The sequence below is a fragment of the Mus caroli genome, chromosome 10, assembly GCF_900094665.2.
Source record: "Mus caroli chromosome 10, CAROLI_EIJ_v1.1, whole genome shotgun sequence".
Taxonomy (NCBI): domain Eukaryota; kingdom Metazoa; phylum Chordata; class Mammalia; order Rodentia; family Muridae; genus Mus; species Mus caroli.
In genome coordinates this window covers 99,791,322-99,813,737 of record NC_034579.1, presented here as the reverse complement: position 1 = coordinate 99,813,737, position 22,416 = coordinate 99,791,322, and the positions used below count along the sequence as shown (strand labels likewise).

General features: G+C 36.2%; 1 protein-coding gene across 36 annotated transcripts in view; it reads right to left on the bottom strand.

Annotated features, from left to right (window-relative positions):
* Ppfia2 (PTPRF interacting protein alpha 2) overlaps positions 1-22,416 on the bottom strand; it is a 460,521-nt gene that overhangs the window by 155,983 nt on the left and 282,122 nt on the right. For all 36 annotated transcript variants that reach the window (XM_029482321.1, XM_029482324.1, XM_029482326.1 and 33 more), the window contains 2 exons: positions 10,629-10,793; positions 4,989-5,063 (listed from right to left, as the gene is read on the bottom strand). In XM_029482321.1, the coding sequence (XP_029338181.1) occupies positions 4,989-5,063; positions 10,629-10,793 (240 nt within the window). The remainder of the gene's footprint in view (positions 1-4,988; positions 5,064-10,628; positions 10,794-22,416) is intronic.

Genomic DNA, 22,416 nt, shown 5'->3' with positions numbered 1-22,416 from the left:
CAGGTTCATGTTATTGTAGTGAATATAACAAATAATGAACAAGGTGTGTTGTTTGGGAAGCAATGATTCAGTCTTGGAGAATGCTAGCTCTAGTGCTTATTGAATATTTACAGTGCATGATAAAGCGGTGTGATTTAGACCTTTCAACTAAGGATCAAGGTCTGGTTGTTGGTAAGGAATAATGAGGGGCTTCATGAGGAATGTAGCTTTAGTGATCTCAATGTGGTTGTTGGAGTTGTGGAATGATTCCAGGGGAGACATTATTAACACAAGTAAGATGTAGAGCCAGGATCCTATGGAATGTTTTCAACACCAATGCATGCTCTAATCATAAACAATCCTCTAATCTTCCATTGATTTGGACAAGGGGACAAAGGAACAGTCAGTAAAACTGTATTTGTTGGTCAAGATTATTTAGCAGTATATTTCAATTCTGTGTCATTATATCATTGCCCTGTTAGTATGTTTAGTACTGTATGTTGCATATTAAGATTGAACATCTCTCTCTCTCTCTCTCTTGCTCTCTCTCTCTCTCTCACACACACACACACACACACACATCTAGCACAAAAATTACAAGAAATAATCTTGGCCAGGTTTAACCTTGCATGAGAACAGGTAAAGGCATTAGTGTGCATCCTCAATTTGATTCCACTAATCAATGAGTATGGTTTTTATTTTTTGTGTCAATACCACAGTGCTTTTGTTACTCAACACTCTGAGTACATTTTGAAATTGAGGGTGGTGAAACTTGCAGTGTTATTTAGTATTCAGGATTGTTCTAGCTATCTTGATTTGTTTGTTCTCTTGTTTCCTTATAAACCTGAAAGTTGTCCTTTAAAAATATGTGAAGACTTCTGTTAGAATGTCAGTGGGGATTGCATTATATCTGTGGATTGCTTTTGGTAGGCTGGTCAAAATTACTATATTAATCCTAACAACCCATAGGAATGGGTGATGTTTCCCTCTACTGTAACCTTCTTCACTTTCTTTCTTCAGTGTCTTACAAGTTATTATCGTACTGCTCTTATACTTGTTTTTTAGAATTACCCCTGGGTACTTCATACTTTTTAGCTGATTAAGAAATTAATTGATTCCTTGACGTCTTCTCTCATCTATGGGCCATTAGTATATATGAAGGTTTCTGACTTTAGTGAATTAATTTTATACCCAGACAAGTAATTTTCCATGTGAGAGTCAGTGAAGATCTGATCTATATGTATTCCAGTACACATGTGGTTAATAAGAACAAATGGATGTGGGAAACATCACAGATGTAGTCCCATATGTAGACTGCAATCTCCTGAGTACAGAATGAAGACAGTAAAGACTTTATGGAAGGGTCGGAGATTAATGCCTTAATGGAAATAATGATTTGGTCTCCACCATAAAGCAATTACAGTAAATAACTGTTAGGGTTATTATGCTCTTGTGAATGCATTCACTAAAGAGCCAGAGATCTAAAATTCAGTAAATATTAGCTTCTGTTATTAAGGGTACACTATAATGATCTAATATTATTGTCATCCTGAAAATGGCCTATGAATATAAGATGTTTTTATTTACTAGAATTATAAGTCATAAAACAACTCAAAATCCTTAAGTCCATATAACACATATACTCACAAAGACTGAAATCAACTAATAACCTTTATTACATATAAAATACTTTCTTTTTCTTAAAATGATATGTGCTTGTAACTTGTAGTTACAAAATACTGGGATCGTTAAACAAAACCTCATGCTTTACATGAAAACAAAGTATTTTGGAGCATTTACAAGATTGGAACTTATAATAGCTTCATATTATTTTTAACAAAGCTACTTATTTTATTATGTTATTAGGCCATGTATAGGCTAAAGAAAAAGTATATATAATTAATGAAAATATCAGAGTAGATGATGTCCTTGGAAAAATTAAAATTGGTGGTCCCAGAAACAGTTAGTCTTTTTGGGGTTTGAACTGATTAGCCAAGTAGAAGTTGTATTTCTGTTGAACTTTCAGCCCCAGTTAGACACTTTTGGAAGAGAACACTGTATAAAACCTACAGAAATGCACATTATCTTTAAAATATTTTACAGAGATGAATATGAAACTCCTGTGTGAGAACAAGAAGCCAAGGTGGGAGAGTGATAGCAAGCAAGAGACAGAGAAAACACTGTTGACTGAATTATATAAGATGACATAGGACAAACTATCAGATTGTATTTACTCATATAAATACATTTATGTATGAATGTGTCAAGATATGTCCCCACCAATCTGGATCTCTACTCTTTGCCTTGTCATTTCTAATCTCAGAGTCATTGCCATCAGAAACTCAGGAACCAAAGTGATGTCATAACAGTATGCTGACTGTCCAGGGCTGCTTCCTGTGGTCAGGAAACGATCCCTTTGACAGGGATCTGCACTATGTAGATGGAGAGAAAATGACCTGACAGGCAGCATGCAGACATTTATTGGTTGCTGTCTGTATAATTATCCCTTAAGGTGGCTAGGTTCTTACACTGTTGCTGCCTTGACTCTACCACAGGGATGGACATTAACCTGGAAGTGTGAACTAAAATAATCCTGTTCTCCCTTACACTGCTTTTGTGTGAAAATTCTATCACAGCAACAGAAAGGGAACTAAGATAATTCACCTTGTTCTTGCATGGCGAGCTCTTTAGCCACACTGCCATTTCTCTAGTTCATTTCCCAACTGTCTTAATGCTGCAAACGTTTAACACAGTTTCTTCTGTTATGGTGACTCACCCACCTGCCAACCATAAAATTATTTTTGTTGCATCTACATAAAGGTAATTTTGCTCATACAATGAACAGTAATGTAAGTCTCTGATATTCAGGATATCTGATATGTGACCCCTACACAAGGGCCATTCAGCCTTCCCCAAAAGGATCATGACCACAGGTTCAGAACCACTGTTCTATCAAAAGTCCATTATTTTAAAGGTTTTAATTATTACATCTGAAGCCAACAAAAGCATAAGCAAATGTAGTGGCTATTCCTGGTGCTCAACTTGACTATATCTGGAATGACTACAATCTAAAATTAAAAGGCTCACCTGTGATCCTAATCTAGAGGCTGGGTGATACAAGTTTCTGACCTAGATCTTGACATAGAGATTTCGAGGCATGGTGACTATAAATCCCAAAAGATTAAGACAGGGAGATCCCTGAGATCAAGGTCATCTGAGACGAAACAATCCCAGATCCAGGCATGGTGGCACACACATTTAATCTGGGCCACACTATCTACTAGTGGTAAGAACATTAGGAAGAGAAAAAATATTCGCTCACTCTTCTTTGACTGCTTGCCTTGTGAGTCTGAACAACTGCTAGATCCTTAGACTTCCATTCATAGCTGCTGCTGACCATTGTTGGGGACTACAGACTATAAGTCATCAACAAATTCCCTTACTATATAGAGACTACCCATAAGTTCTGAGACTCTAGAGAACCCTGACTAATACAGCAAATGTCATTGTTAAAACTAAGTTATTTTAAGGAGCCAATACAAAGCAGCTTGTAACAGACAGAATTTACTCCATCTTTCAAAACACGGAAATATTCTGTATGACTATCAAAACATCATCAAAAAAGAGTTTTCTTTAATATGTTTCAACATATTATTTTGTTGGTACACTTCTGGGTAGGGAGTGCACTGGTAAATAACCATAAAATTAGTGTAGATGTACTATTTTATTTTCTAATAAAGACCCATACTTTTAATTGTGCACATATATTCTAATTATTCTGGTTTACTAATAAAATAAAATACAAACTGAAAACTTGACAAGAAAAAAATCTTTACATCTCCTTTTTCCCTTTTTATAGTTGAAAGTGGAGTTTTTCATATAATACATTTGTTATGACTGTCCCTCTTCCAAGTCCTCTCAGAATCTCTCCACCTCCCTAGTCAAACTTTCATCCTTTCTTGTTCTCTCTCATTAAGAAAAAAAATAAAGAAAAACAAGACAAAACAAGAATCTAACCAACAAAAAGAAATAAATGAATAAAGACGATTAAACTTGAATGGTACAAAACAAACAAATGTACAGAAACCAATGAGGCAAGGAAAAACACAAGAAATATGGAAAGACTTAAGAGACACAAACACTTAACATTTTATAAAGACATAAAACCATAAACTATGATACATAATCAAAAGGCCTGAAGGATAAGGAGGAAAATAAAAAACAAAAAACAAAATCCCAGACAAAGCCTTATGAGGCAAAAACCTTCCCAAAACATCACTGAGTTCATTTTGTGTGGGCATCTACTGCTGCGCATGGATCTTATCCTAAAACATGGCTTGTATACTCAGTGAGACTCCTATTGGAGGAAACTCTTTCATTTGCAAGTTACTATCTATGGGAAATAGCTTCTCGGATCACATCAGGGAGACTAGTCTTCAAACACAGCAAGCACAATGCACGTATGAACTCATAGAGGCTGTGGGAACATGCAATAGACCTGAGCATGTATGAACCTGATGGGGTCTCTCTCACTCTTTGAATCTTAAAGCCATGCCTTTAAACAGTCTCTTTGATTTTTACAAAGATGCTAATTCAGCGGTGCCATAAGGTGTGGGCACACTGTTTTGCGAGGTGGATAAATAGGAAGAATCTGAGGGGAAATGTATACATGTGTACATCTGTGTACAGATTTTCTTCATTTCTTGTATTTTTCATGTTTAATGGGTACTTAACACAAATTCCAGTTTCAGTGCTATTTTATCAAGGACGGTGTTTCTAACTATCTATCTCACTAACCCTTGGTGGCTTTTATTTGGTCTTCTGGTGACAGATCTGAACAGCCAGACATCAGCAAACAGGCCTCTGGCAACTCATTGAAGTGGGCATCATTCATCAGCACAGACAGAACATAATTGATTTAGTGACAGATTTAATGAAAGCAACGTGTAACACAAGGGCCAGCATGTTAGTAAGAGTGGGCCTCCAAGGAGGGGAGGGTGGTGTGTTACCTCCTGATTAGCTGCAGCTAGTTCCTCTTCCAGTGCAGAGACTCTTTCTAAAGAAACCCTCAGTCGCTCCCTTACCTAGAAGAAAAATCAAAATATGTGCAGTAATGTACATTCCAAATATAGGAAATTGTGCTGAAGCCATCATTAACATCAGAAACCAAAGGTCATAATCTTTAAGCATTTGTAACCCTAAAATCTCAGGATAATCTTAAACCTGGCAAGAACAACGTGGAAACACTGTCACCTCAAAAGCATCATTGTTTCAAGGAACGTCCTTGTAGAAAATCCTCTGGCATGTGAATGGATAGATCTTCCAACAGTGTTGTGAATTGAGTTTGCTACAATTTCTGATTCATATTAACTAGAGGTATAGCTAAAAGCATAACCAGAATACTGTAAATCATCAGCGATTCAGAAACAAAATAGGCAGACTAAATCTTAAAAATAAGTGAATTTTATTTTGGCCTTTAGTGCCTTACTTCAAAAGTGATTTGTTTAAGAAACTGAAAACTGACTTGAGTTTTTTGAGGGACTGCAAAGTGTTAAGGATATTTTGAAATCCAATTTTGTAACCAGATACCAGGAGAAAGGGCACTGCATTTTGTAGACTAAATAGTTTAGTTTTAAAGCAGTGAGTCTTAGAATTGTTTCCTACGTAATTGAACTTCAGAGAATTGTTTCTCTCATGTATGTTTTCTGACAGCTTCTAAGGTTGAGAGGATGCATGGTGGCCCATGACAGCAGACCTCCAACACTTGGAAGAGTCAGGAGGAAAGTTATGGGTCAAAGGCCAGACTGAGATGTGTAGAAGGTTATATATAGGCTAGCTTGCTTTACTTAGTGAGACCCTGTCTCAAATGAAGCAAAAATCAAACGAAATTAAAATGAAATAGTAAAAGGCACAAATCATTATATCTTTATACCGATGCATTATTAACTCTAGCCTACATTTATCAAAGACAAGCTACCCAGGGTAAAAATCAAGTCATTTTTCTTAATGACAATTGTAGTTTAATTTGCCTAAAAAGCTAATAAACCTTTGATCTGAATACAATTAATCACAAGTTTTTGAATACTTATGAATTAATGTATTTTCTGTAAAAATATTATAGAATTGTCTCTATAAATATGAATTTTAATGCTATAGTTATATTCCTAAAACTGAATCTGTTATGTAACTGAGTGTTTTTCTCATTTGGCATGATCATTTTTTTTCTCTTATTCTTACACAATAAGGTTTAAGTAAGAAATACAGGCTAAATATTCAATACACTGAGTTTTATTAAAATTTAAGGTTAAAGTAATTACCTTACTTATTAAGTATGTAAGAAAACCAGCAAATAATTCTTCTTTAACTTTAAAGCCAAATACAAATCTTAAAGGTGTCAATCATTCTCTTGAATGTTGTGTTAGTGTGTTCAGTTAGGAGACGGAGTGTTCTTCACTGCTGAAGCTAGTATTGCATTCTAATTTTGGGTGTACCATTAATATGAAATAAAATAACATTTATCATTAAAAATTTACAGATTTCTCTTTACCTCTATCATAATAATTGTCATGCTCCAGTGTTGAGATAAATATCAACTTATCAATAAAAAACAGCACACAGTTAATTCTGATTAACAACTAAATTGGTGTCAAATAAAAGTTGCCTGAACAAAAGCAGTGCTGTAGATTAAGGTATCTTTTTAACTATTTCTGTTAGCTTGAATGTATTAGAAAGTCTTAGCTACTGAGTTCTTTTCCCAGAAGTCAAGCCTATCAAGGCATAAAAGTCATGATATCTATCAAGAAATATGAATAATGAATTGCTTCTCCATGAATTCATAAGTTTTTTTTTTTTTTTTTTGGTTTTTTGAGACAGGGTTTCTCTGTATAGCCCTGGCTGTCCTGGAACTCACTTTGTAGACCAGGCTGGCCTCGAACTCAGAAATCCACCTGCCTCTGCCTCCCGAGTGCTGGGATTAAAGGCGTGCACCACCACGCCCGGCTGAATTCATAAGCTTTTGACAAAGCATTTTAATCACAAATAAATGAATATTAAAAACATCTTTATATGACAATGAGCACAATTTTGAATATAGTTTTGAATAGAGTTTTAATTAATATTATGAATGCAAAATCTTTGCTGCCACTCTCAAAGAATGAATCAATAATGATTAATTAATAACTTTGCTTCTCCATCTTAGACAACATTTCTATGAATAAATTGTTAACTTTATTTACTGAACTTTCTAAGGAAAAATAAAGAATACAAATACATAACCTTTCCAGAGATAAGAATTTTATCATTTTACTCTATCAGGTTGGCTTTTATTGTATTACAGGAAAAAATTATTATGCAACAGAAATGTTCAGTTCTTTGCTCTACCACCATCAGACCAGACGAATATCATAATTTTTTTCAACAATCTTGGTTTTTGTTGGATTATTTGTTCCTATATATTTAGGTAGATTTGATAAGTTGTGGAAAATAACAATTGGTTAACTTTTGTCCAAAGAAGAAGTAAACCTTTGTAGTTGGCAGCTATTCCTACCTCTAATTCATCTCTTTTGATAGGATTGAATCACTAGTATCATGAAATTTCTCTCACTTTTACTGAATACAGGCACATGGTGACTGACAATCTGAATTTGGATTCATCAAAAAGTTTTATTTCTAATTTTTCTGTTACTTCTTCTGTTCTTTTAAATGGCATGAAAATTGCTTAGTGAATCTTTTAACATATATGTATATATATATATATATATATATATATATATATGAAGGAGATACTAAATCTATCACTGAAGATTAAAAGAAAACAAGTCACTTGATAATGACAAATGCATCGCCCAATGAAGAGACTGATGGAAAGAGTGAATATTTCAAATTACAAGGTTTTATTTGAGTACTTCCTGATTCTAAAATAGAAAAAAATGAGAGAAATTGAACACCAAGTCCAATTTGACTCTGTGACATTTGACTATATAAAAATAATTATATATATAGATATATATATATACATATATATATAGATATACACACACACACACATGCTTATGTATGTTTTCGGTTACATTTGCCATACACTAGGATCAACAGAGGCAGATGCCCAAATGACTGTTGGTTTTAGTTATACATGAAAAGTCTGTCTGTATCAGTGATTATAGCAGTGAACATCAATCTTTAAAACTGCTGGCCATTATAAAGGTGAATGGCCATGCTCAATCTTTCATGTTTTATTTATTTTCTATATTAACGTCTGAAGTTAACTTGCCTGAGGTATAGTTACATTTTCTTATCTTTTTCTCTCTACTTTTATAGCCATAGTATTTCTGTTAAAATGCTAATTAGTTATTTATACACCTGTGAATTTATGCTCTGTTTCACTCCCAGATAAACTGTTCATGAAGGCAATTAGGAATGAATTAGTACCTAAATAAACAAATTAAATATTATTTGGTCTCTGGGCCGAGAGGGAACTCAACTCCTTAGTTTCAAACTCTCCACAAACACTGATATTTTCTGATGCCAATAGGACTATTAATTAACTTTAACTGATGTGTTTCTTATTGTAAGGAGTGGTTCAAAGCTCTGCAGCTTTAGACGACTCTTTCAGCAGTTCAGGGTAGATACAGCGATTATCTTTCTCTCAGAGAAGGAGTGGGAAGTTAGTAAGGCTAAGCCACTTGCACAGATCTGTCTATTCCAGAGGGGGACCTCAGCATTTTATAAACATGAGTTCATAAACATCAGTTCAGTTGCGTGTAACCTTGCCAAAATCTATGACACCTGAGGCAAGTTCATAAACACTGTATCTGTTCATAGATTGCATGAAAGTTTATATTACGCTATATTTCACTTATAGAGCTTCTATGTGATAGTTTTTTTTATATTCTTCTAAATTTACTCACACAAATAGATCATTGTCTTAAAAGTTATTTGTTAATTTCTACTCTGGTTAATCGCTCACTCTCTTAAGCGATGGCAGAGTTCTTACAGCGAACCTGAAAAAAAAAATTACACACTCCCTAATATATTGATTTAAATCATTCAATATAGTTGTTTTCTCTGGAAATCACATGTTTTTCTTTCTGATCCAGGTCACTTTAGGTGTCCATCCTGTGTGTTAAGGTATCTGTCTCTGGCTTCAAAATAACTGCCTTTCCTTGTTCTTTAATATTTAGGTAAGATATGGGATTCACTTTTAACTTCTTTTACAATCCAATGAAATCAGATAGTACTTTTGTGACACCTTGGGGCATTGTTCACTTCCGTTTGTAACTGCCTCTCACTGATGTGTAATGTCTAGGACTCAGAACTCTTTAGCCATAAAGAGTATGTCTTACTTGGTATGAAAAATCTGTCTCAGATTCTGACACAAAGCAAATGTCCTATAAATTCTTGCAGAATTTTATTTTATGCATTGTGATAAAAGGAAATATAATACAAACTTGATAAATAGGAACTAAATAAATTATAAATAATATGTATAATTATTTGATATTATACTTAACATGGCTATTTATATGACATGTAGTTTTGTTTCCTTCAAAATTTTCATGATTTTCTGCCTCTCATAACCAAGATGAAAAATGGGATACAATTTCTTCTTAATAATCTAGAAAACAGAAATAATGTTATCCTTGTCCATACATTTCACATATCCCTCTCCTAAGAACTATCTGGGAGACTGATGATAATAATATATAAGTATATAAATATTAAATGGAACAATTCTACATACTCAAAACCTAGATATAAACTGACAATAATCCCTAGTTTGGATATTAATGCTCAGAGCCTGTCATATATATTATAGTGAAGTGCCCTAGTTCTTGCTATACTAAATCCTAATATTTTTTAATTTTTAAAAAGCACTGCTTTGAACTTCTTTGAAAATTGAAATTGTGTCATAAACCTTAATTAATCCCTAAAGGATATTACCTCCAGATTGCCATATATTGCTAGCAGATCTTACTTGAATAGCAGCTAAGAGAAGCTTACAGCTCCTTTTGTAAAGACTGAAAAATGAGTTTTCCCTCTCATAAGTGTCAACATATGTATTTGAAACTAAAATATTAGCAGCAACAACGCCACACAGAAGGGTTCAAATACAGATGTCTAAAGGTCAAAGCGTGCCCAATTTGCACTTCAAAATCCATGTGTTTTTTGTTACTGGTATGCTATTTTGGGAACTATGGCTGCTAAGGACATGCATGTAAGAGACAGAGAGATGGAGAGATGTTAGGTGTTAGGGGGAGAGAGAGTGAGAGACAGAGAGACAAAGAGAGAGAGAGACAGAGAAAGAGACAGACAGAGAGAGAGAGAGAGAGAGAGAGAGAGAGAGAGAGAGAGAGAGACAGAGAGACAGAGAGACAGAGAATACAATTACACCATACTAGATTCTAAATTTACAAATATTAGATTATGCCTCTGGACGCGGGGCAGGGGTCTAAGAATGCAGTAAGGTTTAATTCTGACAAGTTATACATTTAGTGGTATGTATTAAAATCCACAGTATTTTAAATAGTTTTTTTTTCATAACTCAAAGTGTTCCTTTGACCTTAGTTACTTGTTTAATCATGTGAAATTAAGGCGTTTCCCGCTAATGATGCAAGCACGAATTGGCCTGAAATCATGTATCGGTACGATACCTTTTCATCCAAGGCTTTGTGGTGTTCAAACAAAGATTTCAGTGCCTTGAGAACCTCCACTTCACTGGACACTCCAGAGGGAGACTGGGCTTGCCGCTTGACCACCGTCATTCTTAGTGACCGTTCATGTCGGGACACAAGGCACTCCAAGTGTTCCAGTAACAGCTGTGGGGTCAACAGAGAAGTTAGTTAATTTAAACAGTTAGTTTAAGCAGGCACTTGCTTCTTTTTTTTTTTTTTTTTTTTTTTTTTTTTTTTTTTTTTTGGTTTTTCGAGACAGGGTTTCTCTGTATAGCCCTGGCTGTCCTGGAACTCCCTCTGTAGACCAGGCTGGCCTCGAACTCAGAAATCCGCCTGCCTCTGCCTCCCGAGTGCTGGGATTAAAGGCGTGCGCCACCACGCCCGGCTGGCACTTGCTTTTTTGCAGGCAGTAAGAATGCTTAGCCTTTTTGGTAGCATTGCTAAGAAAACTAATGTGGATACACTTGAGTTTTCAGAACTAAAGGCCAGAAACTCACTGCAAAGCCAATGAGGAAACTGATTCTCAGCTTCACTTCAGAACCAGGACTTCTTTGCATACCCATGGATCAAAACGGATGCTTGCACATACCCCTCTAGAAAGCCTTCTATCATGACAGGCTATATAATTAGAAAAAAAAATGTGTGGTTAAAAAAAAAAAACAGGGCAGAAAATTGTAGTATTTTTGTGTGTGTTCTATGTTGGGAAAATGGAATCTGCAGTTTGAAGAACTTTCCTCAAGAAAACAGGGCGATGATGAGACTCTAAAAACAGCTGTCTGTGGTAGGAGGATAATCTTTAATCATGTTCCATCAAGTTAACCTGATATAACCTTCTCATCCAATCCTGGCACCATGCCATGTACAAACCGCAAATATTAACTGAATCTACAAACCCCCATTTACATTGGGGGGAAAATGAATAGTAAGGTTTGTTTTTCCATGAAGATCCTCTCATTGAAACGTGCATGCATATGCATATAACCACCCTGATTAGCCTAAGCCTTAGAATGAGTGCAGTGCACCCACAGCCTCTGCTTAACTTAGACACTGAGGAGTGTGGGCACAGGGACACTGACTTCACGTTTTACCCAGTGTGTTGGCGGCTACCCAAACACACAAAGCTTCAAAACCTGGTACCTAAATACATAAGACTCTTGCTCTTAGGCAACTTAACTCCATCAAACAAATAAAGCACATGATCCAAAAAAACAAAACCAAAAACAAACAAACAAGACACCTTAAGCATCCTGACATAGTCTGACAACAATTCTCAAGTGAATAATAATATATGCTAAAATTGTTATGCACTTGTGTTTATTTAAAGGAGAAATGCTGACTAATCAACTATCCTCTTGCAACACACACTTTCTTCAAGTCTTTCATTTGTACTAATTGGGGGTCAAATGATCTTTACACAGGCGTCACTTAGAAACATCAGGAATTACATGTGTTTACATTATGATCTAAAACATTATCAAAATTCCAGTTATGAACTAGCAATGAAAATAATTTTAACGTTGGGGTCATCACAACGTGAGGAACTGTGTCACAGGGTTCCAGCATTAGGAAGGTTGAGAACCACTGTGTTAGAAGTATTTATACAACATTACTTATCATTCAGTGGTTTGTTACATGACTGAAGGCAGCTTGGCTCTTAATATGTTTTATAAAGATTGAACTGGCTATGTTGAGCTTCTTTTCTGTTCCCTGTTGTATCTTCTAGAGTTATCATGAAAACTTTGGCATAGTTTAAGCTAGATTTCACGTACATATGCTGGTCGGCTTTACTCATAACTAATACACTAACTATACTGAATTCTGTTTTCTGTGACTGAGAGCACATTAACAATTAAGTTGTTAGGTTCTGTTGATTGTTAAACTTTCTTGTAATTATCAGTTCCCAGGGCTATCAATTGCGTATTTGCTAAGTCAGTTTCCTGATCATTCTGATTTCTTCCAGCAATTGTTCCATCCATACTTGTTGATGATCTTTATCTTCTAAAAAATTTATTATTATTTTATTTATTTACATCCAAAAAGTCTATCCTCCCAGTCCTCTTTCCCAGAGTACTCTCCCTGCCCCATCCTCCTCTTCTTTGCCTCTGAGAGGGTAGGGCCCCTGGGTATTCCTCCCTCCCCCCACCCTTGTATGCTCTTTGGATTGTAGCTTAGCCTCAGGGAGCTCAGGGAGAAAAAAATAATCATGGGAAGCAGAGGTTGGGAGGGACCAGTGTGGGAGAGGGGAAGGGAAGGGGTAAAGGGGATCAGGATCAGGTATGGGAGGGAGAGACAGGAGACAAGCCCAGAGGGCCAAGGGGATGAATGGAAATATTCAGCTGTGAGAGGAGGTTGGGGGTGGGGGGAATCTTTTGAAAGTCCAAGAGACCTAGGATGGGGTAGGTTCCCAGGACTCAATGTGGGTGACCTTAGTGGAAATGTCAACAGTGGGGATATTGAACCTGAAGAGACCACCTCTAGTTGTCAAAGAGGGCCCTAAGTGGAGGGATAGGGACACCAACCCACCTTCAAATTTTATTACTCATGTAAATGATTTTTCTAATGTTTTCAATTTCTGTAAATTTCTAAATTTTATGTATTCTAACTATCTATATTTCTACTCTATCTAATTTCCCTAACTCACACACAATGGTTTTATTATAGACTGCCATTATCAGTAAAGTGTAACTCTTTCATAATTGTAGTTATCCCAAGCATCACATGACATTTCTAACTTGCCTATTTATATGCTCAACCACAAAAATTGAATTAACTTTCAAGTCCTTAACAAAGGGGATTTGATATTTCAATCCCACACTCTTGGCATTCCCTCCATCTTCCATTCCCCTTTGCATATTCTTCTGTGTTCTGTCAGCCTCCAGAATTCCTTCATCTGCCTTTACATCCACTGATGACATGTGGGTTCAGGATTCATTATCCTCTCCTGACTCAGTCCAAAGACAGTTTGTGTTGGTTTGAACATGTTTGGTCCAGGAAATGGCACTATTGGGAGGTGTGGCATTCTTTAGGTGGGTGTGGTCTTGTGAGAACAAGTGAGTTATTGTGGGTGTGTCTTTAAGACCCTCATCCTAGCTCCTTGGAAGGCAGTCTTCTTCAGTTTGTCTTTGGAACAAGAGGTTGAGCTCTCAGCTACTCCATCCCCCTTTCTGCCTGGTTGGTGCCATGCTCCCACCTTGATGATAATGGACTGAACCTCTCAACCTATAAGCCAGCTCCATAAAAATGTTGTCATTATAAGAGTTGAAGGAAAGGCCATCTAAAGACTGTCCCACGTGGGGATCCATCGCATATACAGACACCAAACCCATATACTAATGCAGATACCAAGAAGAGCTTGCTGACAGGAACCTGTTATAGCTGTCTACTGAGAGGCTCTGCCAGAGCCTGACAAATGCAGAGGCAAATGTTCACAGCCAACCATTGGACTGTGCATGGGGACCCCATTAGAGGAGTTAGACAAAAGACTAAAAGAGCTGAATGGGTTTGTATACCCATAGGAAGAATAATATCAACCAACCAGACACCCCAGAGCTCCCAGTGACTAAACCATCAACCAAGGAGTACACATGGAGGGACCCATGGCTTCAGCCTCATATGTAGTAGAGGATGGTCTGTCTGGCATCAAGGGGAGGTGAGGCCCTTGGTCCTGTGAAGGCTCTATGCCCCAATGTAGGAGGGTTTGAGGGCAGGGAGGCAGGAGAGGGTGGGTGGGTGAGGGAACACCCCCATAGAAGTAGGAGGAGGGGTTGGGATAAGAGGTTTGGGAGGGAGGTGGAAAGCAAGAAAGGGCATAACATTTGAAAAGTAAATAGAGAAAATATCCAATAATAATAATAATAATAATAATAATAATAATAATGAGTTGCTTTGGTCATATATCTGTTCACAGCTATAAAACCCCTAAGACAAGTTTATTAACTTGGCTCTCATATTTGAATTCTTTCATCCATCGGGTTATTGCCCTAAACTCTTAAATTTAAAATATAATCTAGGCCATCTGTGTTTTAGCTTAAGTCTTTAATGTCTTCTCATTTGACCAAAACAAAATTTAAAGTCCTTATACATCCTCAGTGGAATCTAAGTGACTCTGAGCTCATCTTTGTTCCTTACACATCGTCTGCATTGGCTTAGTTGAAGCATTTGTCTGTGGAGCTTTGCTCAGCTTTGTAAAATAGTGGGTATGTGTCTGTTCATGCGCATTGTAATATAGTGGATATGTATCTGTTCCAGTGCATCAAGTTTTGTTGTTTTTTTTTTATTAAGCTCTTTACTTTTTGTAAACCTAAAATATCCCTTTCAGTTATCTGTCTGGCTTTATCAGCCCACAATCCTTACTTTTTTTCAGTCAAGCATCACTTATCTATACACTTCTCAAACTCCTTATGCTGCCTCTATCTTTCCCCACTTGACATTTCCATCTATTTAATATTACCATCCAGGTTTACTGTATTTGTTAACTACCTCCCAAATGTTAATATTATGTCAGTAAAGAAAGGAATATTATCTCTACTTTGCTAACTTCTGATTTGCCAATGCTCACAGATTATACAAAGTCTATGATCATCCAAATTGATTGAACAGATAGAAAAAACAGTCTATTAAAGCAGCAATTTATATATACTTAAGAGAACTGGGCATTTGGGATATGCATTCTGGATAGATTTCACTACAGTAAGTAAATGATTAATTTCACAAGAAAGTAAGATATCTTCCATGGTATATGAAGGAAAGATAGTTATGGAAACAATCAATAGCTCATGATTTCATCAAATGGTGGGAATGTAGAAACAAGACTTTTGATTTGAGTCACTGCTGTTATAGGATGTTTTGGAAAGCATGAAGAATACAACACATTGAAGTAAGCCTTATGCTTGAAGGAAAAATAAAAGAGGGAAAAGATGAAGAGATAAAATGTCCAATGATTCTAGAGGTAGCATCATTCAGAATTCACACATTATTTCAAAGAAAGACAATAGTTTGGTATAAGAGATGATATTAAATTAAAGCATATTACAAATTCTTATGCAGAACAGATGTCTTCTGTGGAAATTCTTCAATAGTACTAAAAAAAAATGAAGTAGAAATTAGCAAAGAGACATTTGAGTAGTTTCAAATGTGCTAGTCACATACCCTGGTGATACCTGCCTCTTAGAAGAGGCCAATCCCATTCATTTTAATGAATCTGTAAAAATTTCACTGAACATGGATGTCTTACTAACAAAATCTCTGCTTAACATGCCCTACTCTTGAAAGCCTTTCCTGACCCCAAACTTTAAGAAAATAAATATTCTAAGTTTGTTTTGTTGTTGTTGTTTGATTGTTTCTTTGTTTTGTTTTACATGTGATATTTCTATTTTGTAATCTCAGAATTTTGTGAATGTTTGTGAAAAGAAGCCAACAGAGATCAGGAGAAATAGGGGGATAAAATGTTTGATCTGATTTTATATGCATTTACTCCATCAAGCTGGCTTCTATGTTCATGGAACACAATGCTTTTAGTACCCAAGATGGCTATACATAGTTTCTGAGCTATGTAGGACTCATCTGTACTATTTGATGGGTTTACATACTGCCTTCTAAAACCATTAGCATGGAAAAAGATCAAAGCTAATAAAAAGTAAGAGGACCCAAGATGTCTGATATTCTGAAGGAAGAAGTGTATTTTTAAAAAGGAACATGTCACAAAAGGAAGACATAATAACAGTCACCCTTAGCATAAAGACATAAGCCTATCACAACTACAGCAAAGAAGCTCTCAGCCCAGACCCCCCCCCAAAAAAAAAAAGTGGCTACAGCAATTCCCAAAATGAGAGTTATCTCAGCCAAAGTAGATTTAGAATCTGGATCTCTAAATGAGTGGAGTACACTAATTAAAACGTTATTAGTGACTCTGGTAATTGTGAACCTGGCACTCTAAAGATCTAAGGATATAATAATAGCAAGTAAAACGTTAGTAAGGAAGATTTTGGTCATGAGAGGCTGGAAGAGGAACAGGAGGAAGATGTCTCTGAGTTACCAGATGAAGTCAGCAGCTCTTGTCCTTGCTGCAAAGGGCAAGTGCAAGGAACAGGACATGTCAGATGTTGACAGTGCTATCATGATGAAGATAGACAGAGAAGAGATTGTAAGACTTCAGGAGCTAAAGGAAGGTAAGGTCCTGCTACAGGTGTTCCTGGGAAATCTGAAAGCATAGGTACAAGGGAGAAGTAAGAGAAAAGCTAACAAGAGAGCCAAGGAGAGATGATGAGGAGGGATTCAGAAGGATGGGAAGGAAAAGAGCCAAGATGCAGAATCAAAGAAAGAGAACAAAAAGAAAGTGATTTCAAGAACTGGAAATAATATGATTCCCAACATATATACAACAAAGGACTGCCTTGTCTAGCTTCAGTGAGTGAAGATGCACCTAACCCTCAAGAATCTTGAGGCCCCAGGGAGTGGGGAAGTCTGGTGGTGTCGGGGCATGGGTGGAGTTGGGGATATCCTTTTGGAGTACAGAGAGGAGGTATGGGATGTGGAACAATCAGACGGCAAACCTGGAGAGGGGTAATGACTGGACTGTAAAGAAAGATTAGAGAATGAAAGAGAAAAAGAAAAGAATTAGAAATCAGGGGCCCCAGAACCAACTACATCTTTCAATCTCTCTTCAAAACCTAAATGCTCACAAATCCAGTGTTAAAAATTGATACCAGTGATCTTTGCTTTTATCTGAAACTGCTTTTGTTACTGGGCTCAGAATTGGTACATCGGAATTACGTGGGCCCTCTACTGAGGGCCCAGTGAAATCTTTAGAACTCACCACTTTAATCCTTTGCTATTGAAATCAAACTGGAGAAATTACAGAAAAACATAAAGTGATATTTGAGAATATATTAAGGCAAACCACTGCCTTACAAAGTCACTTGGGATAAATTAGCATAAGTGTTTGAAGATGCTCTGAAGATCAAATTAGTCAGCAAGCTGGAAGAAGATAAAAAGTTTGATTGCTCTATTAAACCAAGACAAGAACGAATGTAGAACCAAACTTTTGAAGGGAAGCAGGAACAATCTAAAGTCAGCCTGCCTCCCTGGAGCAAAAGACTAAAATCAAGACTACAGAGTTCCAGAAAGAAAAGTATTTGGAGAGGTGAATCAACTACTGTGGTTTCAAGCACCCCTCCTATTACAGAGCTACAGAAGAAACACTTCAATAAGTGTTTGAGGAAGCAGATTCTATCTAAATGCCCTAATGTCCTATGACTGTAATAAAAATCTCTGTCTGTGTGTGGGGGTGTGTGTGTGTTTGTGTACAACCAGGAGGGATTTCCCCGATGCTGTAAAGGAAACCAATAGCAATCCAAAATCTGTCAAAGGTCTATGTGAGGACATTACTGAGAAGCTGTTAAAGGAATCTTTTGATGGCTCCGTTAACCTAAAGATAGCCACTGCACAGGAAACCAGATCCCTCAAAGGGTTTGGTTTTGTACATTTCAATAAAGGAAGATATTTTAGTTTTCCATGATGCCATGGGAGGTGGCAATGCCCAAAAGAGGACAATGGCTTGAGGGTTTTGGTGGCCACAAAAGTTGATTTGTAAGATAAGCTGGTGGTACAGGAAGCAAGTACAGATTTGTTGGTACAGGTTTGGGAAGCTGTAAAGAAGTAGGAAGCTTCTGAGAAAAATGGGAGGGAAGACCACAAGATAGGAAAAGAAAGAAAAAATTTGTATATTTTCTTTTGTGAAAATGTTTGTTTTTTTGTTTTGGTTTGTTTTGGTTTTCTTTGTTTGTTTGTGTGTGTGTGTGTGTGTGTGTGTGGTTATTGTTGGTTGACATTTTAGCTAGAACAGTTAGCAACCAAAGCAGATCAAGAGAATACAACTTATAAAGAAAAAAGTCAAAGAATCATATTTGCAGATGATAATGGTATTATATATAAATGATTTTAAAAATCTCATCAAGGAACTCAAACAGCTGATAAACATAGTTTATCAATGTGGTTGGATAGAGGATTATCCCTCAAAAACAAAAAATAAAACAAAACAAAAAAAATTAAAAATAAAACCAAAAACAAAACATTAACCCTCCTATATACAAATGGCAAACAGAATGAAAAAAAAGTTATCTGGAAAAAATTCCATCATAGCCTCAAATAATATATAAAATATCTTGGGGAAACTCTATCCAAGCAATTGAAGACTTGTAGAATAACCACTTCAAATCTTTGATGAAAAAAATTGAAGAAGATATGAAAGATCTCCCATGTCTGTGTATTGGTAAGATTAACATCATAAACCTGACCATCCTACCAAAGGCAATATACAGATTCATGAAGTCCTCATCAAAATCTTAAGATAATTCTTTATGGAACTTGATAGGCAATTCTCAACTTATTATAGAAAAACAAAAACTCAGGATAACTAAAATAATTCTAAACAATAAAAGAATTGCTGGAGATATCACCATTCCTGGTTTCAAGTTGTACTGCTGAGTTATAGTAATAAAAACCACATGGTATTGCTATAAATACAGATACATTCATCAATAAAATCTAATTGAAGATGATGACAAAAATCTAGATACTTATAGATACCTGATTTTTTATAAATAAGTCAGACATGCAAACCTAGGGGGAAAAATAGGATCTTCAACAAATGGTGCAGGTCAAATTGGATGTCTGCATGTAAGAGAATGAAAACATCCATATTTATCACCCTCTATGAATCTCATGTCCAAGGGCATGGAAGACTTCAACATAGAATGAGATACACAGTCAGAAGAGGAAGTAGGGTATAGCCTTGAATGCATTACTATAGGAAATGGATTTCTGAACAAAACACCAATAATGTAGGCACTATTTCACAAGTGGAACCTCATGAAACTGAAAAGCTTCTGTAAGGCAAAGGACACTGACAATGGGACAAAGCTGCAGCCTACAGAATGGGAGAGTATATTAACCATCTTTGCATCTGAGAAAGGACTAATATCCAAAATATATAAAGAACTCAAGAAACTAGCTAAAAAAAAATCTGGTTAAAAATCCAAACAGAGAATTCTCAATAGAGGAATCTTAAATGGCTGAGAAAAACTTAATGTTCATCATTCTAGTCCTCAGGAAAATGCAAATCAAAATTATTTTGATGTTTTATCTTACACCTATCAGAATGACTAAGTTCAATAATGCAAATGACAGCTCATGCAGGTAAGGATTTGGAATAATAGAACCACTTCTCCACTGCTTCTGGAAATACAAACCTTTGCAGGCACTGTGGAAATCAGTATGGCATAAATCTATCTAACTCACCCAATGATACCACCCTTGGGCTTATACCTACAAGGGCACTTGCTCAACTAAGTTCATTGAGGCTTTGTTCATACTAGCCTGAAACTGGAAACAACCTAGATGACCCTAGACAGAATGGATAAAGAAAATATCCCTCATTTACACAATGGTATATCACTCAGCTATTAAAAAATGAAATTATGAAATTTACAAGCAATTGGATGGTAAAAGAAAAACAAATAAATAAAACATCCTGAGTGAGATGAGGTAAAGATGAGGTTTCTGGGGAGATGCAAGGTTCTCTCTGGGAGGAGAAACGTAAAAGATTTTATGGGTGTCCTGGGGACAGGTAGGGGTAGAGTTGGAGGGATCAGATGGAGGAGGATGGGCTAGAGGTACAGAGTACAGAAAGTAGTTAGAATTGGAAGCGCATTTGAAGGGTGGTATGGAAACGTAGTGCAGTAGAAACTTCCTGGACACTATGGAGGCAATCCTATGAAGGCTCCTAGTAAAGAGTTATATGAATTCTCTACTGGCCATGCTTTATAGTCATGGCATGCTTCCAGTGATTGTAACTAGGTTACATTCAATTGATTTGTTTGCCAAGGTGATTCCATTAAAATCCACAAACATCCCAGATTATTTCTAAGACAATGGGTTGTTCTCTGCAAATGACTGGCAGTCCCATTACTGAGGAGAGCACACACACACATACACACACACACACACACACACACACACACACACACACACACACANACACACACACACACACACACACACACACACACACACACACACACATACACACAGGCACACAACTTTTTGAACATGGAGATGTTTGACTAGTATCTACATGGAGAACTCATCCTCATGTTGTAATTTCTTTAGAGAAACACAGAAACCAACCCAGCCACAAAGCCTTCCACCTACAATCTGTCCTGCCTGAAACATATGCTAGGGCAATGGTGCCACAAAGCTTGTGGGAGTAACCGAACAATGACTGGTTTGACCTAAGGATCAAATAAGAGAAAAAGAAAGAAAGAAAAATAGGGTACTGATTTTTGTTGTCTATGAGTGATTTATTTATGCTAGTGCCTTCTAAGGATGTTCTAATGTAGTTGAAAGTCACATGGGTTTTTAGAAAGCCATAAAGATAATCTTTATACAACTAGAATCCAGTTTATATGATAATGATACAAACTTTTAAATGTATGGTATTGTGAACACTTAATCTGCAAATTTTAAATTCATATTGCTTAAAACCATGTACAGTATTGCCTGAAAATATCTCTTTCCTTCCCTCAATTATGGTTGAAAACTATAATTTCCTATCATGAGTTTTTCTGCAGTAACTTTAAAAAGTGTACAATATTGGTGCAGGAAAAAGATTTCATGAATTGAACTGAAACATATAATTATACTTCTGTAGTAATGTGGATTTCTGTTGATGTCAAACATTATCGAGTTGAAAGTATTAACTAGGACATGAATTTTATAAATAATTAATAAGATGTATTTTATATTATATTTTAATAAATTACTAAAATATAATAATATGTGGGTGAGAAAGTGCCTAGCATCACAGAGACTTTAGGTACCAGGGTCAGGTGATATCAAGTTGTTGTTATTGGGGACAATAACAAAGTCAATGGTACCCGGGGGCAGTATCCATATCCACAAGTCGATGGCCAATAGAAAACCAAATGAACATTTTTTTGTGGGCATTTTTGTTTCATTTTGCTTTATTTGGGTTTTCTCTTTCTTCTTTTTCTTTCATTTTGTTTTTATTTTCTTTCATTGTTCATTTGCTTGGTTGTTTTGATTTTTGTCTTTGGTTTTGTAGAGTTTTATTTGTTTGTTTCTTACTTTTTACATTTTTGTTTTTGATGTTTTGTTTTATTTTTGAGAGGAGAGAAATAAGAACATAAAGTTAGGTGGGTAGAGATATTGGCAGAGTCTAGGAAGATTTGGAAATGGGCAAACATACTCAAGATTGATTGCATGAAAAACATTTAAAAATTCAGTGATGTCCTAGATTAAGTAATTATGTGAAAATAATTAGTTCTTTTGTTAAAATGTAAAAGGGAACTAATAATTTATGAAGAAAAAAACCATAAAACAGTGTCTTTAGAAGCTATGGGATGCCTGAGGGTAGGAGAACTTGTGATCATCGTGTATAAAGATGCACATGGCCATGGGCACTTCTGTTACCATATTCTTGGGGGGAGGGATGGGAAGGAATAAGAGGATTAATGGGGCTTGCTGGATGCCAGCCTAGCTGAAAATAGACAGGATTTAATGAAATATTGTGACTACAGAAAATGAGGTATAAAGTAACACTGGATATTTTCTAGCCTCCACAGGTGCCTACAAGAACATGAATACCTGAAGATACAGGAGGACACAAATAGATCATATAACACACACACACACACACATGCACACAGAATGAGAGAGAGAGAGAGAGAGAGAGAGAGAGAGAGAGAGA